The sequence below is a fragment of the Sebastes umbrosus genome, chromosome 4 (assembly GCF_015220745.1).
Source record: "Sebastes umbrosus isolate fSebUmb1 chromosome 4, fSebUmb1.pri, whole genome shotgun sequence".
NCBI lineage: Eukaryota > Metazoa > Chordata > Actinopteri > Perciformes > Sebastidae > Sebastes > Sebastes umbrosus.
In genome coordinates, this window is record NC_051272.1 from 38,913,919 (window position 1) to 38,935,541 (window position 21,623).

General features: G+C 39.7%; 1 protein-coding gene across 2 annotated transcripts in view; it reads left to right on the forward strand.

Annotated features, from left to right (window-relative positions):
• The window catches only part of tead1a (TEA domain family member 1a), a 65,960-nt gene extending 55,467 nt beyond the window's left edge, over nt 1-10,493 (forward strand). The window contains exons 10-13 of one of the 2 annotated variants that reach the window (XR_005206488.1): nt 7,074-7,214; nt 8,571-8,723; nt 9,262-9,335; nt 9,461-9,584. Coding sequence is in view for 1 of the 2 variants with exons in the window: in XM_037766183.1 (XP_037622111.1) it covers nt 7,074-7,214; nt 8,571-8,723; nt 9,461-9,574 (408 nt within the window). In the remaining variant the exon portion in view is untranslated. Of the gene's footprint in view, nt 1-7,073; nt 7,215-8,570; nt 8,724-9,261; nt 9,336-9,460 lie in introns of both variants that reach the window. The other variant, XM_037766183.1, reaches the window with a different exon arrangement.
• The last annotated feature ends 11,130 nt before the right edge of the window (nt 10,494-21,623 follow it).

Below are 21,623 nucleotides of genomic sequence, written 5' to 3' on the forward strand. Positions count from 1 at the left end.
GATGTTTTGTTTTGGGATACTGTATTGATTCTAAAAAACACTGTATTGATTTTTAACTAACTAAGTTTACATGCAAAGATTAACTCAGTGTCCTCTCAAAGTAGTGCTATGATGTGGGATGTTACAGGGACTCTGATAAATGCAAATCCCGCTGTTCTGATTGCATAAAATCATAAACAAAAATCACTGAGATTTTATGCATATGGTGTATTTTTTATCCTATGACAGTTTTCCTAATATTAGATTTTAAAAAATCGCAATATATCTTCTTGCTTGCAGTATCGCAATATATCGTAATATATTGAATCGTATCCCCTGTATTGTGATACGAATCGTCAGATTCTTGCCAATACACAGCCCTAATCAGTGAGCTAGGATGCACCTCACTGTTTTCTGTATTTTTCCACCCAGTACCATGTCTTTGTCTCTACTTACAGGTGTGTGTGTGTGTGTGTGTGTGTTCTGTCTTTCCACCTGGGATATGGAGGTGGTGGGCTGATGAAAGCACAGTCTCTTTGTTTGAACACCTGCTCACCTCCACAGGTTGCCCCGACTCCACCTGTATGTGTGTGCGTGCACGTCTGTCTCACTTTACTGTTCTTCCTCAGAGCTGCAGTATACCGAAGGACTTTCAAAAATCACAGCAACAGAACGCATCACACATTTCTTTTCCATCAGAGTAATGCTGACAGTTAGTGATTCATCAGACTTGTGATAATAATAATATAATAATGAATTTAATTTATATAGCACACTTTAAAATACAGCAAAATCTCAAGGTGCTTCACAACAAGGGCAAAACAATCACAGACAACGTCAAGAGAATTTACACAAGAAACATATATGTGATTTTTCATCAGACTTGTGATACACTCAAGTTTCTTTATCCGATTAGTTTGAGTTTGAGACTCAAAAGAGTCTCAAACTAATTTCAGACTGGGTCTCAAGTGGGTGACATGTGACAAGACAGATTTTATTATGATCTTCCAAATTGGTCAGGGACTTCAATGCCCCAAGTTACTGTTTTGTATGTCTGCCAAACTTCCCGTTTTTGCACAGTTTACCATGATAACGGTGGTAGATTTACCACTCCAAATTCACAGTAATCTTTGAAACAAAGGATCCTTGATGTCAGACAGAAGAGCAGCTTCTCATTTCTAACTGGTGGTGGTCAATTTGCCGAGTGAAAGGACAGATGTGACTAGCAGATTTTATTTCCAGCTGACTTGTTTTAAAACAAAAAACCCTGTAAAACAGTCTTAAAATGGAAGTAGATGGCTACATTCATGATATGGTGCCCCAAAATCAGCATCCTCAACTGTGTAGGACGTGGAAATAAAGAGACAGTTATTGTATTGCAGTGTAGAATTAGTTAGTCCAAGAAGTATGATAAGAAAAATGGAAGAAAAAAAAGATCAGGCTTTATTGTCCGTATTTGTAAACGATATGTTTCACTTTTAATGTTACATGCGAAAGTATGGAAGCCCTGAGAGGCAAGCGAGAAAAAAAAATATCAGGTGAAAAAAAACGGTTTGGCAGGTGAAATGTATTTGTTGTCATGATCATTTTTCTCAGTGTTTGTTGTTGTAATACTCATTTCAGTGTTTTAACTGACATAACTTGCGAAACACAATATATCTCATTAAGCTAACATTGGCTCCATGACTTGTTTTAAAACAAAAACAAATTTTGATTGTTGATGGCTATATTCATGATATGGTGCTAAAAGCTGCATGTCACAGGCAGAAAGTCAACATCCTCACCAGTTAAAGGGACTATTTGTAACTTTCAGAAATGCTTGTTTACAGCGACACCTGTGGCCGTGAAATCAACTAAAGTCAGCGCTTGCTCGCTCTACATAGACATGAACGAGCATCGCTCAAAACAGTGAGGCGACACACGTCAGCTAAAACCACAATATCACTCTATATTTCAGCTGCTCGGCAGTAATGTTAGCTGACCAGACGAAGGTCCATGAATCACTGCTGATACTGTGTTTGCTTCTCCTGCCTCAGCGCAGGCTTCAGCAGCGGGGCTCCACAGCGAGAAACTCGTCTCTCTCCGCCCGCAGCCGGAGTGAACAGGGAGACACCGGCACCCGGTCGGTAACGAAACGATAATGTGTCTCTCTGCAGAGTCCCGTCACTTCACAAGACACGGGAAACCTCTGTTGGTCTGAAGGAGCTGCAGCAGTTATTTCTGCACAAACGTCTACTGAACATTCACTAGATATTCTCAGAGCTAAACTAACTCTTCTGTAGTGTGGAGTGTGCGCACGTTCACGTCTAGAGGTGGAGCAAGTACGCGAGAATGCGCGCTCTGTCTGAGTGAAGGCAAGAAGAGGAGGAACAGGGACGCCAGCCACACGCAAGCGCGCATATGCGAGCGCGCATGTGTCCTGACCCGGAACATTTATACGCTTAAAAAGTTACAAACAGTCCCTTTAATGATCTTTGTAAAGAGACACTTCTTGTATTGCAGTGTAGAACTAGTTAGCCCAAGCGTTACAAGTGTGACAGGAAAAAAATGTAAGATCAGTCTCATACTACACTGTACCTGGACCAGCAAGACAAAGGTTAGCAAGAGTTAGGCTTTATTGTTCATATTTGTAAACGGTATGTTTCACTTTTAATGTTACAAGCGAAAAGTACAGAAGCCCCAAAAGACAAGTGAGAAAAAAAAAATCAGTTTTTGTCAGGATAACTTTTCTAAGTTACTGTTTTTCCATCTGTGAAAACAGGTAAAAAAAAGTTTGGGCAGGTGAAATTTGTTGTTGTTGTTAATGTTGTTGTAATGTTATAATAATGTTAATAATAATCGTTTGATGTTAACTGACATTAAGAATTTTAACCGATTAACGCTATCGGTTAAACGGTTAAAATGGATATTAAAGAATAGCTAAAAAGTTGAACAAAATAGAATTGAATGTAGCTGTGATGTTGTCGACAGTAGAATCATGCAGAAGAGGACCGAAGCCTGCAGGCCAGTGAAGTGGCTTCAGTATACAATACATGTAGAAAAGATGAGATGTGCTTGTAGCATGACAACAAACAAAGTGTGTGTGTGTGTGTGTGTGTGTGTGTGTGTGTGTGTCACGTAGAGAGCCTTCTCTCTGAATTTAATTAAAAAGCTCTCTGATCTACCACAATGGAGCATGTTTCTGATAATCTGCTGCTTTAATAGAGCACAGTTTGATGTGTGTGTGTGTGTGTGTGTGTGTGTGAGACACACAGTGCTCCTTAGAGAACTCATTACAAATAGTACAAACCCTTCTCCACTTTGCTCAGCCTGTAATCCAGGTGCAGCATGTTCTCATTGCTTCAGTGACACAAGAATATTGTTTTTCGCCCTGTTGTATCTTGCAGTATTTTCATAAAGTAGATTAGTATCTCACTGTTTGTATATATATGGTGCAGTGGTTAGCACTGGTGCCTCACAGCTAGAGGGTTGCAGGTTCAAATCTGGCTTGGGGCCCTTCTGTGTGGAGTTTGCATGTTCTCCCCGTGTTAGCGTGGGTTTTCTCCGGGTACTCCGGTTTCCTCCCACAGTCCAAAGACATGCAGGTTAGGTTAATTGTTGACTCTAAATTGCCCGTAGGTGTGAATGTGAGTGTGAATGGTTGTCTGTCTCTATGTGTCAGCCCTGTGATGGACTGGCGACCTGTCCAGGGTGTACCCCGCCTTCGCCCAATGTCGGCTGGGATCGGCTCCAGCCCCCCCGCGACCCCTAACGGGATAAGCGGTTGCAGATGGATGGATGGATGTTTGTATATATTTGCAAAAGTTACATTAAGCATAAACAAAGGTTTGGATAAAAATACAGCTATTGCAACAAAACATATTCGCTCCCTCTCTGAGATTTCTGCCTCCTCCCCAACACATTGAGGGGGAACAGGGTTCTGTTGGTGGTGATCACAGCCATAGACTATATAGAAAGATGGAAGCTCCTCAAAAGTGAAGCCAAACCATCTGGATGGCCCCCTGGTGGCTGGCTGCAGTATAGCTCATAACGTCCTCCTCCACGTTAGCAGATTTTTCTGATAACTTTGTTTTAATTAGTTATTTGATTCTATAAAAAGGGGGTGATATGTCATGATTGGCAGCTGTGAGTCTCTCTCGCTGACAAGCTGCGGCCGTTCTCGGCTCACGATTGGTTTGACCAGACGAAGGTCTCTCCATGAATCACTGCTGATCCTAGTGTTGGCTTTTCCTGCTTCAGCCTCCCGACCGCAGCCGGAGGGAACAGGGGAGACACCGGAGTTTTGGTCGGCCGCAGCTTGTCAGCGAGAGAGACTCACAGCTGCCAATCATGACATATCACCCCCTCTTTATAGAATCAAATAACTAATTAAAACAAAGTTATCAGAAAAATCTGCTAACGTGGAGGAGGACGTTATGAGCTATACTGCAGCCAGCCACCAGGGGGCCATCCAGATGGTTTGGCTTCACTTTTGAGGAGCTTCCATCTTTCTATATAGTCTATGGCTGTGATCACCACCAACAGAACCCTGTTCCCCCTCAATGTGTTGGGGAGGAGGCAGAAATCTCAGAGAGGGAGCGAATATGTTTGGTTACCTCGATACCGCGGATCCACCGCCTGATCACTACTACGCAGACTCTGGCTCCAAATGACGTCAAAGTCTCAAGATGGCAGCCCCCGTATCTGGGACATTTTAACTTCACTTCTGTACAGCGGGAGGAAGTGGAGACGTGTCGTCCATCTTTATATACTGTCTGTGCTCACAGCAATGAAAACTAAGTTCACCCCTTTTACAAGCAGCTGCCCACCACGAGGTCAGTCATGCTGGCTTTATTGAACATTTTAGACTCGCAATTCAAAAACATCCTTGACTTTGGGAAAAATAGGAATAAACAGTGGAGAGATCCTCCTCCAGGACAGACAGACAGTGAATAGATGTTGTTTGTTCAAAGCAGACAGAAACACCTAACACTAGTAAAATTACAATATGGAGAAAAAGAATGAAAATATTTTCCAGGATCAGAATCCCTGTTTTGATAATCTACAGACCTCTCTTTGGAAAGTTTCCATTGGGACTATTTCTCCAGTAGAAAGTAGTTCCAACCGTCGTTGTATTGGGGTGGAGGCAGAAATCTCGAAGACTGATGCTTCCAACTACCAACTACTGCAAGTGGCATATTTCTTTGTAATTTGTGTGAGCCAACCTTTAAAGGGACTGTTTGTAACTTCTTACACGTATAAATCACCCGGGTCGGTGTCCCATGCGCGCTCCCATATGCACGCTCGAGTGTGGCTACGCTGTTCAGATAAGAACTACACGGAAGCACCAAAACCTCTTGGTTGTATCTAGTGAAACCCGTCTGTTAAACAGTGTTGGCCGCGGTCGGAGGACGCGGGGGAGACCGTAGCTTTGGTCTCCAGGACCGGAGTCTCTGCTGTACTCTGCTCCTCTGCTCCTCTGCCTGCTTGCCTTCACTCAGCTCGCTCCACCTCACGTGCATGCGCGCACACTATACACTGCAGAAGACTTCGTAGCTCTGAGAATATCTAGTGAATATACAGTGGAATTTTGTGCAGAAATAACTGCTGCAGCTCCTCCAGACCAACAGAGGTTTCCCGTGTCTTGTGAAGTGACGGGGCTCCGCAGAGAGAAACGTTATCGTCTCCGACCAAAACTCCGGCGTCTCCCCTGTTCCCTCCGGCCGCGGTCGGGAGGCTGAAGCAGGAAAAGCCAACACTAGGATCAGCAGTGATTCATGGAGAGACCTTCGTCTGGTCAGCTAACATTACTGCCAAGCAGCTGAAATATAGAGTGATATTGTGCTTTTAGCTGACGTGTGTCACCTCACTGTTTTGAGCGATGCTCCTTCATGTCTATGTAGAGCGAGCAAGTGCGAGTCCGACGCTGACTTTCGTTGACTTAACGGCCACAGGTGTCGCTGTTAACAAGACATTTCTGATTCTTACAAACAGTCCCTTTAAAGTAAAGCAGTTGAAAACATACAAGTTAATTCATCTTATGTGCAGACAATCTATGTCAGTGATTCTCGCTGGCACTCTGTCAGGCAGACCGCCAAATCATTTGCTATGAGTTATAAAATTTTGCTGTATCATTAAAAAGTGCATATCTACAGATGTTGACCATTAAAACAAGCATATTGTGTCCATTATGCCAATAGAAACTCTCAGTCAGTCAGCTTTCCACTGGTGATTTTAAACATCTGGATTTGTCAGGACTATGCCAGTCTTGTTACTGTTCATGTTCTGAAAGCTTTTAAGATCAGTTACTTGAAATGTAGACTATAAATGCTGTCCAGTTGAGTACGTGGTATTAACGTGATTCAAACTTAAATGTTTCTGTTTATCACTAGGGCAGCAACTAACGATTATCTTCATTGTTGATAATCTGTGGATTATTTTCTGGATTAATTGATTAGTTGTTTGGTCTATAAAATGTCAGAAAATGGTGAAAAATGTGGATCAGTGTTTCCCAAAGCCTAAGATGACATCCTAAATGTCTTGTTTTGTCCACAACTCAAAGATATTCAGTTTACTGTCATAGAGGAGGAAAGAAACCAGAAAATATTCACATTTAAGAAGCTGCAATCAGAGAATTTTGACTTCTTTTTTTTTTATTTATCCAAATAGATAAATGGATTATGAAAATAGTTGTCGATTAATTTAATAGTTGAGAACTAATCGATTAATCGTTGCAGCTCTATATATCACTATGAAACAGGTTTAAATGATTTACTTTTAGAATACAAACAGTTCCAATGCATCTAAGAGTCCAAATGATACTAACCATATGTTTAATCTGTGTTACGATTATGAGGGGGTCCTTCGGAGATTTTCTCTCCTGTAGGGAGATTATTATTTGCTGCCCATGCAGCAAATAATAAGGTAACAAGTGATGACAGCTACCAGCAGAGGGCACTGTTAGCTCACTTTGGTGGCAGAAAGTTCTCCTTTTCATGTTTGCTCTCATATTTCTGGGAGTGTCGATAGATTTGACTGTTGGATTTTGACCAGTGACATTTCTACTTACTCATTAAAGGTGGTAATGGAATGTTTTTTCGCTCTGTGGTTGCCAGGCGGACCTGACTTATAATGTGCAGGACGACCCAGCAGCCTTCTACGGTGTCACCAGCCAGTATGAGAGCTCGGAGAACATGACCATCACCTGCTCCACCAAGGTCTGCTCTTTCGGCAAGCAGGTGGTCGAGAAGGTGGAGGTGAGGATGTCTTGAGAGTCCTTCAGACACTGTCTAATAAAAAGTACTCAAGTCATTTAGTATAGATATCCTGACTTTTAGTCCGTCATATGGGACACACTCCAAAAAAGCACTGTACCCCTACCCATAATGCACCTTGATACCTTTACTTTGTCATGTTGCATTCACACCAAAAGCGAAGCGAATTTCGCCTCGCTTTATTCGCCCAAGTTGGACCGCTTGTGTTCATTCGCGCTAGACACGCTGGAGAGAAGAGAAGATTAGAGGAGGAGCTTGTCTCCATGGATACCAACAACTTTTCCTCCATCAACCATGGAATAAATAACCACTGTTGCTGCTTTGTACATGTTGAGGAAGTCCCAGATATGTCAGAAAACCAAATGCTGTCGTGTCTGGGTTCATAACATCACCCAGCGGCGAGCTGTATTCACATACAGTGACATCACACTGACTGTATCTAGCAGCCACACGTCTCTACTGCGGTATGAACCCAAAATAAACAGATTGTGCTATGATTTAATATCAATAAACAGATCAAAAGGATGCTGAAATAACTACGTAATGATGCTGATTAGTAAAATGTCTGAATTCATGCTTTGTCAGGTCTGTTACCATGACAACAAGCAGACAACTTTTAAAATGCTTGTTTTCTGAATGGAGTTTGGATGGATCAGTGCCAGACTACGCAGCTGCTCCATCAGCACTCAACATAAAGTCTTCTAGAGACGTTGTTGTTTCTACCACAGACCGTCTGTGGGTTCTACACAGAGTTTGGTCCGATCTCTGTACAGATATGAAGGACTATCGTAGCTCTGGGTGACCACAGACACATATAAGATTTATTTCCTCCATTTCTGATTCATCAACGTCAGGACGTCAGTGAGGACAATCTCAACGCTGATAGGCTTTCGACACAGCGTCACGTGAATTTCTCAAATGACGTGAATTTCTCAAATGACGTGAATTTCGCGCGTTTGCCTTGCACCATTTGCGTCTCCCAGCGTGAATTTGCGTCCATTTGCCTCTTTGCATTGACCTTGTATGTAACTGTACCGCGCGAGAAGTTTGCTGCGCGATCAGACCCTTCCTACTTTGGAAATTCACGTCTTTCTTACCAACTCCATTGTTCTATTTTGTACCTGTTCTAAATGTGTAAACATATCAATCCTGATGACATCATTAGGGTTACTTTGTGAGGCCTGACACATTCAGAGCCACAGAAGACATCATGGTTTTCACAGGATTAGCTCATGACTAGTAAACTGATCTTTACTAAAAAAAGGATTTGGAGTTCCCCTTTAGTGGTCAGTTATCACATTTCATTTAGTAATGGTAACAGATTTCTCTCTCTCTCAGACGGAGTATGCAAGGTTTGAAAACGGGCGCTTCATCTACAGAATCAGTCGCTCTCCAATGTGTGAATACATGATCAACTTCATCCACAAGCTCAAACACCTGCCTGAGAAATACATGATGAACAGTGTGCTGGAGAACTTCACTATTCTGCTGGTGAGTCAGTCAGTCTGTGTGTGAATGTATGAATAAACTGTTTTTTTTGTGTATGTTTAGGAAGCCCTGAGAGGCAAGTAAGGAAAAAACTATTGTGGTGATCTATTTTCTAAGTCTGATCTAAGTTGTTTCCTCTCCTGTGTTTATGACTTAAGAACAGGTGGGAAAAGGTTTTGCCAGGAAGTGTTTGTTGTTGTAATACTCATTTTGGCCACAGGAGGCTGAAGTGCACCACTACTACATAACCACTAAGTCCTAAATAGGACTAAAAGCATTCATGTTTTCTTCCAGGTGAGTTTTAATTTCTCCATGCACTCTAAACAAAAGGAACATATATTGTGTGTGAGCAAGTTATGTAACATGTCATGTCTTTCTTTTGGCTTAAATGTCTTTTAATCTGGGCTGATCTGCCGTTGGGGAAAACATGAATGCTTTTATTCCTATTTAGTGCACGGCATAGTGGTGCATTTCAGCCTCTTGTGGCCAAAATGAGTTCATTACAACAACTACAAAAACTTTGTTTCACTTGTTTTCACAGATGAATAAAAAGTAACTTAGAAAAATGATCCTGGCAAAACCTTTTTTACCTGTTTCACAGATGAAAAACAAAATGTAAGTAACTTCCAAAGATTATCTTGGCAAAACCTTTTTTTTTTGTAGATGTAGATACATTTTAACACCTAACTTTTTTATTCTTTCTTTCCTCTGTGTGTGTGTGTGTGTGTGTGTGTGTCCAGGTTGTGAGCAACAGAGACACTCAGGAGACCTTGCTGTGTATGGCGTGTGTGTTTGAAGTGTCCAACAATGAGCACGGAGCTCAGCACCACATCTATCGACTTGTCAAAGAATAACACACACACACTCACACACACACACACACGCACACACACACACACACACACACACACACACACACACACGCACACACACACACACACACACACACACACACACGGCCTTTGCTTGGTGATTAACGGTGACATTGGAGGTAAACTGTCTAAAAACTGAATTCTGCAAAAGTGTCTTTCAGCCAAACAACTCGACTTAGTGAAGAAGAAAATGGCTTCGTTTTCAACAATAATTGGATCATTTTTAATTTAACATCAGATGTGATGCAGAATGCTGCAGAATCCGCCTCAGCAGGAGTATTTCCACACATAACTCCAACCCCAATATCAGATGTTCATTAGCTGTAAAAAGCATGATGAAACACACCAGAATGGACCTGGGTGGTTTTCCCACAAACATCTTGACTGGGATATCACCTGAAGATGTCACGTCTACTGCTAATTGGTTTCTTCTCTTCTTTCTCCCAGGAAAGTTCTAGTTTTCTGTAGTTGGAAATGAAAGCGGTACTTCTGTCATGCGCTTTTGGGAAAGTCACCCAGGGATGAAAAAAAAAGTATCTCACAATCCCCCCCCCCCCCCCCCCCCCCGCCATGTGACAAGTGTGTGTGTTATCTGCCAACATACTGACGGACACTGAAGGTCAGACCCTGTGTATCATCAATAACACCACTGCATTCTCATATAGTACAGTAGAGAGGTGGTTTTGTACAGATAGCCACTGCAAGTTGTGTGAGCTGCATTCTTGCACAAAAAGAGGTTTGTTCCCAAAGAAAAGAAATCAAATTTCTACCTTTTTGTATGTTTTCTTTAAAAAAAAAAAAAAGAATAGCTTATAGACTATATTTTAATTCCAGGAACACTATCTAAAATGTATGTTAATAAGAACGTATAAGTGAAATTGAACAATTCAGGTACCTTTTCGTGCAACAAGTGACTCTTCATCAAGATTGAATAAAGAAATAAAGAAATAAAGAAATAAGCATGTTAAAACTATAATCCTTATGATTTCCCTTCTGGCTGTTTTGGCCTTAGTGACAAACGCTTCCTGCCAGTGCTTCACAATAAAAGCCGCTCCGTGTTTTAGCAGTTGAATGCTTTCAATATGAAGCGGCAGCAGTAGGAAATGTTGGGTTAGCATTAGTAAAAACTTAACACTGCTCTGATAAAGCTGTAGGAGAGTGGCTGGATTACATTCATGTGTCCTGTGAGACAGTTTGAATCCAGCACAGGAATGGCGGATCTCGTCAATTACAACCAAAACTACCATGTGGAGAGGTAATTACTAGGGCTTTCAATCGATTCAAATATTTAATCACAATTAATAGCAAATTAATACCACATTTTTTTATCTGTTCAAAATGTAATGAAAAATGTAATAAATGGAGATTTGTCAAGTATTTAATCCTCTTATCAACATGGGAGTAGACAAATATGCTGCTTTATGCAAATGTATGTATATATTTATTATTGGAAATCAATTAACAACACAAAACAATGACAGATATTGTCCAGAAACCCTCACAGGTACTGCATTTAACATAAAACAATGCTCCAATCATAACATGGCAAACTGCAGCCCAACAGGCAACAACAGCTGTCAGTGTGTCAGTGTGCTGACTTGACTATGACTTGCCCCAAACTGCATGTGATTATCATAAAGTGGGCATGTCTGTAAAGGGGAGACTCGTGGGTACCCATAGAACCCATTTACATTCACTGATCTGGAGGTCAGAGGTCAAGGGACCTCTTTGAAAATGACCATGACAGTTTTTCCTCGCCAACATTTAGTGTAAGTTTGGAGCGTTATTTAACCTCCTTCATGACCAGCTAGTATGACATGGTTGGTACCGATGGATTCATCAGGTTTACTAGTTTCAGATGATACCAGTATCTTCTCTCTAATTTTGAAACTCGCCGCTACAACCTCCGAAACTTAAGATCGATTGTGATTTGATCGATTGTGTTAATGCCTTAACATCAGTGGTGTTAAAATTATTTGCGTTAACACGTTATTTAGTTAACTTTGACAGCCCTAGTAATTACAGAATTTACATTTAATGGCTATTGCTGGAAAAATATACCATAAAATGTTTTTTTATTTGAAAATCTTAAGGATTATAACTTTTAAATATCAAATATATTGTGGTCAGTCCATTGGGAAGCACTGTGAATCTTTAAACTATACAACAACAGGAAGGAATTGTATTAAACAAACCTATGAATTTTCTGATCAGGTTTCACTTTGCAAATTAAATTTAGCGTAGTTCCATATTCTTGCACCAGCTAACATGAGCTTTAACATGTCCATATTGACAAACGTGTTCAAGCCTGAAACGTTATTACGCCCATATTGCAATTGAAGATTGTGCTGACCAGAAGCCGTGACACGTTTTCATTTGGAGAAAAGTGGTTTAAGACACAGTTCACAGTCCAGGACTTGTTTCTTCCAGTTAGATGATATTAATGTCAGAATTAAAGTCATTGATGAATCCAAAACCAAAAACTGTTGATGAAGTGTACTGTAGCAGGTGATGATCGGTGGTTCGTCTGTGTCATGCTCGGCAGCATGAAGTGCCTTTGGTTGGGAACAGCAGTGGACATTTCTAATTGGTTTCATGAAAGTCCTGATAATTTGGTGTTGTAAATGGTGTACAGAAAGGCATTTTAGTGAATAGAAATGCATAATTAGGTATCACATGCTCCAGTGTCTGAGAGCTAATTATCCAAATTCCATATTTAATGGCTGTTTCTTGTTGTACTTTGTAGACAGTCAGGTGTTCTTATCTCCCACAGGATGTTAATGAGACACATTCTTGTTCACTTCATTTTTAAAGCACCATTTACATGTGTTTGCATTTGTGTATTACATGTATGTGTGACAGATTGATGCTGAAACCGCTTGCTCACTAGGTATTGTCTGGTGCCTCATTTATGAAACACAACTTGGACTTGTTACTACTAGAGAAGACCAATTCTAATATGCGTATCTTCATATCGCTGCTGTCAGATAATTGAAAAGATCTGGAGAACATATTGAAGAACAATGAACCAGCATGAAGAATACGTTATGCTGATTATCACATGTTTCCTGTGTGACCGGCTGGGATGCTACGTGGTGTCCAGAATACCCAGTTATTTGCAGAGAAGACATTGCAAATTCAGTTTGTGTTTAGGGCATGTATTAGCATTTTACCAACTGAAATGAAACTGGCCAGCTGTTAAATATTTGGTGTTAAAGGGGAACTACGCCCATATTCAAAATCCACACATTTTATTCCTATGGTCTAAGACAGTCCAAGACGTAACATGAACAACTCTCTCCCAAACCCAAAAACTCAAACTTGTGATTGTGATGTTATAGGGTATAAAGTGTGGAAGTGCTCCGTAGACAATGAATTGGGAGAGATGTTCTAGATGACACTGAGAGTACTCAGGGGAATGTTCTGGGTAGGGCTGTCAATCGATTAAAATATTCAACCGCGATTAATCACATGATTGTCCATGATTAACCGTGATTAATCATGATTAATCGCAAATTATTCACATTTTTATCTGTTCTAAATGACCTTAAAGGGAGATTTGTCAAGTATTTAATCCTCTTATCAACATGGGAGTAGACAAATATGCTGCTTTATGCAAATGTATGTATATATTTATTATTGGAAATCAATTAACAACACAAATCAATGACAGATATTGTCCAGAAACCCTCACAGGTACTGCATTTAGCATAAAACAATATGCTCCAATCATAACATGTCAAACTGCAGCCCAACAGGCAACAACAGCTGTCAGTGTGTCAGTGTGCTGACGTGACTATGACTTGCCCCAAACTGCATGCGATTATCATAAAGTGGGCATGTCTGTAAAGGGGAGACTCGTGGGTACCCATAGAACCCATTTACATTCACTGATCTGGAGGTCAGAGGTCAAGGATCCCCTTTGAAGTTGGCCATGACAGTTTTTCCTCGACAACATTTAGTGTAAGTTTGGAGCATTATTTAACCTCCTTCAGCTAGTATGACATTAGATTCATCAGGTTTTTTAGTTTCATATGATACCAGTATCTTTACTCTAGCTTTAAAACTGAGCCGCTACAACCTTCAAAAGATGGATTGCGTTAGCGTTAAAGAAATTAGTGGTGTTAAAACAAATTTGCGTTATTATGGCGTTAACTTTGACAGCCCTAATTCTGAGTATATGATAACATGTTCTGCTTCACAACTGAGAGAGCACTACAATAGAATAAAACTAATTTGGGTTTAAAAAAGGTCCATGAAATCAGTCTTCAATTCATTGTCTATGGAGCAGCTCCACACTTTATACCCGATGACATCCCAAGTTTGACACTTACTTCTCTGGCTTCTGGCTTTGAGAGAGAAGAGCTCATGGTCACAAGGATTGATTGAACTTTACTAGGCCATGTTCCCCTTTAACGATGACTCATATCTGACTGGGATCTGACTGGTGTGGAACGACCATCAGTCTTCTACATTGGTGTTAAAGAATGTTACGATTTGCCATTGTCCAAAAGCACTATATTTTGACTCTAGTTGTCTTAAGACTCCTGTGGGCGTCTCTCAGGGTTACAGACACCTGTCCAACAATCCTTTCAACACACTGGTGAATCATTCTGTTGGGAAAATTCCCCTGCCTTCAACTTTCCCAACGTTTTGTCTCACACTACAGTGGCTTGTTGTTTGCAGGCGGACTACCAGACCTTCACAGCACAGTACTAATGTAACATGTACATGAGAACCCAACACACAGCCTCAAAGGGGCTGAGTTTGCCATAATGACCCTCTGTCTGGACATTATCTACCACCTGCTTACCAAAGACGGTCATCATGTGACACAAAAGGAGAAGGGATTTATTACAAGCTAGAGTACAAGCTTCTGCCAAAAAATAGTTTCAAGGAAAAGGACTATGAATCTGTAGCTCATGGGCTACACTGTAAAACTATATACATGTAACATACAATGAAATAAACAGAAAGTAACGTAAGTAGGGTTAAAAAACCTTGTGTTTAGAAGAGTGTGCATTAACATGTTTTTGTCTTTAAAGACATTTTTTTATTTGACCTTATCAAATATGGACACCTCTTATCATCTTGGTTGGCAGAGTGAAGAAGCCATATGAGAAGGCCACAGGAAACCCCAGATATCTGTTAAACCTAACCAGGACTCAACTTTAGGGATTTACTGTTAAATGTGCGCTCATTATAATCAACAAGAGAATGTGCTCACAGTTATAAAGTCACACAGAGCAGTGTATACGTGTTGCCTAAAGGTTATTCAAAAGGTTTCCGAGTCATCGTCGTCTGTGTTAATGTTGTCTCGTATGTGCAAGTTGGATATTTATCTTCTTTTCCGAACCAAGTTTGGCACAGAAATCCTGTCTGTAATCAATTCCAAAATGGCCTTGAATCTTTTCGCTCCGGTGCATGTGCAGCACATCTGTATGTGCACTGAGGGTTTTTGATAAGGTGCTTTATATAAAGGTGACAATAACGTTTATTACAGATGTTGTGTATATCTTTGATATTCTAATATTTATCCTATTTTGCGAAGAAGAGAGTACATTTAGGAAAATCTAAAAGCTAGTGGTTGTTGTCTACTGGTACTGCACAGGGTCTGATCTTTTTTCCCCTCATGGCTAAAAGTATGTTAGATATTTTCTAGCTTTGTAGAGACTTTGTACGCATATGCTATTCAGTTTAAATAAATGGTCAGTTCCAAACTGTGACCCAAACTGTGACCTTTGTCTTTATTCATTAGTCCGCATTAACGATAATGTCCAATGTGAGTCTGAAGTCTCTATCCACGGAGTCAGCTGAGATCAATGATCGGTCTAGGTCTCAAGAACGGTCAACACCACTTTTTGAAGGTCGTCTTGGAATCAACAGCATTTTAACTCAGCCTTGTCTTGGTCTCAGGATTTAAAATAAAGACCAATGACGCTGAGTGTCTTATTTATTTGTTAACAACATTACTTTGATTGTTCATAAAAAAACAGGAAAACCCCCCACGTAAAATTCACCTCTTTTGATTATTTGATGTTTTTATGGGATTTATCAGTTTGAGGAGTGCCTATAGTTTGCATGTTCCACATTGTATCGTAAATGTACTGTTCTGGTCTTAGTCTTGACTTGGTCTCAACCCCTCAAAGTCTTAGTGTTATCTTGGTCTCTGGTCTTAGTCATGACTTGAATCTCGGTTTAAGTGGTCTTGAGTCATAAAAAGTCATAAAATAGTCTTGGTATAATATGTCAAAAATGTTATTAAAAGGTCATAATATCATATGACCTTTTTATATCATAAAAAAGTGATACTATAGTAAGTCTTAAAAAAGTCAGTGAATTATATATTAATGATCATATCATAGTCATAAATACGTTATAGTATAGTATGTAATAAAAAATCATAAAGAAATAGTGATAGTATAGTATGTCATAAAATAGTCATAAAAAAATTGTAAAAATAGTCATAGTATAGTATGTTGTAAAAAAAAGGCATAGTATATTATTTCATAAAAAGTCATTGTAGTATGTCGAAAAAAAAAAAGTCATAGTAAAGTATATTGAAAAAATAAAAAAAATCATAATATAGTATGTCGAAAAAATTTAAAAGTCATATGTCGAAATGTCAAAAAACGTCATAATATAGTATGTCGAAAAAATAAAAAAGTCTTATTATAGTATGTCAAAAATAAATAATGAATGGTATAGTAGACAATTCAATTCAATTCAGTCCACGAGGCAGACACCCTCTCCACATTTAAGAGTAGGCTTAAGACTTTCCTCTTTGATAAAGCTTATAGTTAGGGCTGGCCCAAGTCTGGCTCAGGCTGCCTTGGACCAGCCCCTAGTTCTGCTGCCATAGGCCTAGACTGCTGGGGGACTTCCTATGACACACTGAGCTCCTTTCTCCTTTTGTATATATTCATGTCGCATTCATGCATGTTACTAACTCGATTTCTTCCCCGAAGTCTTTGTGCTTTGTCATCTCGCAGGTATCCATGGATTGGGGTTACACCTGGATCGGGGTTGCACCTGGATCGGGGTTACATCTGCTGCCTCGTCTGCTTCCTGCTTGACACCCACTGCTACCATCATTATTACCAGCCTTTTATTATTATTATTATTAGTTATATTTCTATTATTATTACAGCTATTAATTCCGATAGTTGTATTATCACTCTTTTACATCCACTGCTATTGATTTTTGTTATTAGTTCTTACAGCTGCTGTGCTATTATTGTAGTTGCTGCGCATCCCCCCGCCCCCTCTCTCAACCCAACGGGTTGAGGCAGATGGCCGCCCACCCAGAGCCCGGTTCTTCCTGGCCACAGCCAATGCAATGCTCTTGGTGGGATCTCTTGTTGGGTCTCTAAACTATAGAGTAAGGTCTAAAGACTGCTCTATATATAAAGTTTCTCGAGATAACTTCTGTTATGATTTGACGCTATATAAAAATAAATTGAATTGAATAGTATGTAGAAAAAAAAGCCATATTATAGTATGTTGAAAAAATAAAAAAAACTTCATAGTATAGCATGTCGACAAAATAAAAAAGAGTCTTAGTATAGTCTGTCGAAAAAAAGCCATTTTATAGTAGATTGAAAAAAGAAAAAAAGTCATAGTATATGTCGACAAAAAGTGATTGTATATATTGAAAAAATAAAGTCCTAGTATAGTATGTCAAAAAACGTCATAGTACAGTATAACAAAAAAACAAAAAAGCATGTCGAAAAAATAAAAAAGCCATATAATAGTAAGTCATAAAAATACAAAAATTTAATAGTATAGTACGTCATAAAAATAAACAAATTCATAGTATAGCATGTCGAAAAATAAATAATGTCAGATGTAAAAATAAAAAACATGTCATAGTATAATATGTCGTTAAAATAAAAAAGTCATAGTATAGTATGTCGAAAAAATTAAAAAAAAATCAAAAAATAAATAATTAATGGTATATGTAAAAGAAAAAGTCAGATTATAGTATGTTCTAAAAATTTAAAAGCCATAATATAGTATGTTGACAAAATAAAAAAAGTCATTATATAGTATGTCGACTAAATAAAAAAAAGTCATTATATAGTATGTCGACTAAATAAAAAAAAGTCATAGTATAGTATGTCGAAAAAAAGTAATAATATAGGATACTAACATTTTTTTAAAAGTCATAGTATAGTATATCAAAAATGAATACAACAAGTTATAGTATAGTTTGTCAAAAAATAAAAAAGTCATTATATAGTATGTCGAGAAAAAGCTATATTATATTATCACAAAAAAATTAAAAAGTAAAAATATAGCATATCGCAAAATAAAAAAAAGTCATAGTATAGCATTTCGAAAAAATAAAAAAAGTAATAATAATAATATTTTGAAAAAATAAAAAGTCCTAGTATAGCATGTCAAAAAATAACAAAATGTCAACAATGTCAAAGAAAAGTCATATTATAGTATGTCAAAAAAAATAAAAAGAAGTCATAGTATAAGTCAAAGAAAATGTCATAAGATAAAATAAGATAAGATACTCCTTTATTAGTCCCACAGTGGGGAAATTTGCAGTATACAGCAGCACAGGGAATAGTGCAAAAAAACAAGAAGCATCGGTAAAAAACAAAAAGCAAGATACAACACAGTAAAAAAATAAGCAAAACAAAAGTGAAACAAAATATAAACAATTTAAATAGAAGGAAATATAAAAATAGGAACAATATAAACAGTATTGACTATTACCAGACTATTAACACAATTATACAAGTGGAAAAATGATATTGCACAGTGATTGGAATGAAATTCCACCTGAAAGTATTGCACAGTATGAATTGAAGTTACACCGGAGTAGTACTGATAGACAGTCGGTGTACTATCCACAGTGGTGCAGTTATTCAGTTATATCAGTTTTTGGTGTGTAAGTGGGAGCAGTCCTCTCTCCCACCACCTCTACTGGGTCCAGGAGGCATCCCAGGACAGAGCTGGCCTTCCTGATCACTCTATCGAGTCTCTTCCTGTCCGCAGCCGAGATGCTGCTGCCCCAGCAGACCACTCCGTAAAAAATGTCTGATGCCACCAGCGTGTCATAGAAGGTCTTCAGGAGAGCCCCCTGCACTCTAAAAGACCTTAGTCTCCTGAGCAGGTAGAGTCTGCTCTGGCCTTTCCTGTAAAGTGCCGTTGAGTTGACAGTCCAGTCCAGTTTAGTGTTCAGGTGAACACCCAGGTACTCGTTCACCGGTGTCGGGGGGGAGTGTGTGCGCCTGCAGAGATCCACCACCAGCTCTTTTGTTTCCCCCGTGTTGAGCTGGAGGCGGTTCCGCTGGCACCGGTCCACAAAGTTCTCTGTACTTCCTGTCGTCCCCCTCTGTGATGAGGCCGACTGTTGCAGAGTGGTCAGAGAACTTGTGCAGGTGACAGGTAGGTGAGTTGTGGGAGAAGTCTGCAGTGTAGAGGGTGAAGAGGAACGGAGCCAGGACCGTTCCCTACGGGGCCCCCGTACTGCAGACCACCATGTCCTCACACAGTCCCGTGTCCTCACATATTGTGGACGGTAAAATAAAAATAAAAAAGGCATAGTATAATATGTCATAAAAAAAAAGTCATGAAAATAGTCATAGTATAGTGTCATAAACAATTATTAAAAAGTCATAGAAGTCATAAGTCATAAAAAAAGTTATTAAAAAAGTAAGTAAGTAAAGTCATAAAAACGTTATAAATTAGTCATAGTAGCTAGTATGTACGATTTGGGCCATTTTAGGAAAAATAAAATAAAAATTACGGTGCCGGGGAGGGGGGTAATATTCCAAGAAATACCCTTTTGAGATTTAAATCGTAAATTTATGAGAAAAAAACTTCGATATTCTCTGAGATTAAAGATGCAGATTTACGAGAAAAAGCTCTGTGAGATTATAAATCCGTAAATTTATGAGAATAAAACTGAAAACTGTGGTAAAGCCAGCCATTGTCTGAATTCCGTTGCTCCTAAAGTAGTGTTATTAGGGCGCGGTCTGGGTTGGCCTACAAAAATACGTCATCCATGCAGCAATCTATTGAGCCGTGGACCAACGTAGCTATTACACATATTGATGTGAGACTGGGTCGGACAGTTGGCTCATATATATTTGCATGTGAGGATTTATTCAGCGACTGCCAAACTAAACATGTCTCAGAAAAGCAATGTAACCCATTTAACTACTAAGACTACCCTACTTGGTCAACTGAAGTAAATTAGACCTTTCAATTCTCTATGGAAGCAACAAGAAATGCATTTATGAAAATTTGCCAAAGCAACTGAGAAAAACTGTCAAATGATTTTGTTTTAAATGAATGTTGTATAAATGAGCCATACGGAGGGCTTCGGCAGGTGAATGGGACTCCAATGATGTCGTTTCCTTTATGAACACCAGAGGGAGCCATACCCAAAGAATTAAACCCCAAGCTCTACATTTCTATTCATGGCATGATCAACTTAAAGCATCACTTTCATGCATATGTGCATAAACAGCCTCAATCATTCATATTTATTTGCTATTAAGATAAGGCAATTATTACTAAATCTCTGTATATTTGATGGATGCATGTTTTCAATCACAAAGAGGCAAAGAGGCGAAACACTCACCTAATACTTCCATCTACTATTAAAGGGACTATTTGTAACTTTTTAAGCGTATAAATGTAGCGGGTCGCCACACATGTGCGCTCGCATATGCGCGTTCGCGTGTGGCCGCTGCCTCTCCTCCTCTGCCTGCTCTCCTTCACTCAGAATGCGCGCGCGTCCTCGCTGTCTCGCTCCACCTCTAGACATGAACGCACGCTCACTCCACACTGCAGAAGAGTTAGTTTAGCTCTGAGAATATCTAGTGAATGTACAGTGGACGTTTGTGCAGAAATAACTGCCGCAGCTCCTCCAGACCAACAGAGGTTTCCCGTGTCTTGTGAAGTGACGGAGTTCCTCAGAGAGTAACGTTACCATCTCGTTACCGACCGGGTGCCGGTGTCTTCCTGTTCTCTCCGGCTGCGGGCAAAGAGAGAGCAGAGGAGACACGCTGCAGAGCTCCGCTGCATCAGCTTGCAGGAAAAGCCAACACTAGGATCAGCACTGATTCATGGAGAGACCTTCGTCTGGTCAGCTAACATTACTGCCAAGCAGCTGAAATATAGAGTGATATTGTGGTTTTAGCTGACGTGTGTCGCCTCACTGTTTTGAGCGATGCTCGTTCAGGTATATTTAGAGCGAGCAAGCGCAAGCTCGACGCTGACTTTCGTTGATTTCCCGGCCACAGGTGTCACTGTTAAGAAGCATTTCTGAAAGTTACAAATAGTCCCTTTAAACAACGACAGACAGTACATGCTACATTTAGTCAGACTTGCCTCGTGGTAACACCAGAAGTACCAAACCCTTGACAACCAATAATACGTCTGCAGGCCAGACAGATGTGATGACCTCACAGGAAATGAGATCAAAGATAAGAAAAAGCCTCAGACGCAGCACAGACAATCCTTTTTACCCAGATCCAGTGTGTTTGTGATGCATGCCCCGAACGGGGGTGCACATGGTGCTGTGAATAATACTGTGTTTGTGTCTGATATGTGCACACACATGCATTAGTGTGTGTTCACATTCCCAGATGGTTTTCTATGTCATTATTTTATCAACAAACGTGGCCTGATGCATCAGGTTAGAATACACAAACACACTAATGCTGGCTGCTGGGGATGAACACTTGCCATTAATGGAATACTCAACACTCACCAAAACACTCTTAATGCAAATAAATCCTTTAAAGGGTTTCAGTGACCACATTCTGGCCTGACAGATGACGGGGTCAGACACTGCAGGGTGTAATAGATGGATTTCTTTCTGCTTTATGATCAATCCAGCTGAGCTTTAGCATACAGAGACTTTCAGCTGCGTGGGGATTATGAAGATGAAACTGTATAACAATGCATACTGCAGTGTAACACTGCTGCTGAGTAAGAGCTTTATCTGTGCTTTAGCTTTAGTCTGTGCTTCTTCTTGGCTTGTAACCTGGACTCATTAGTT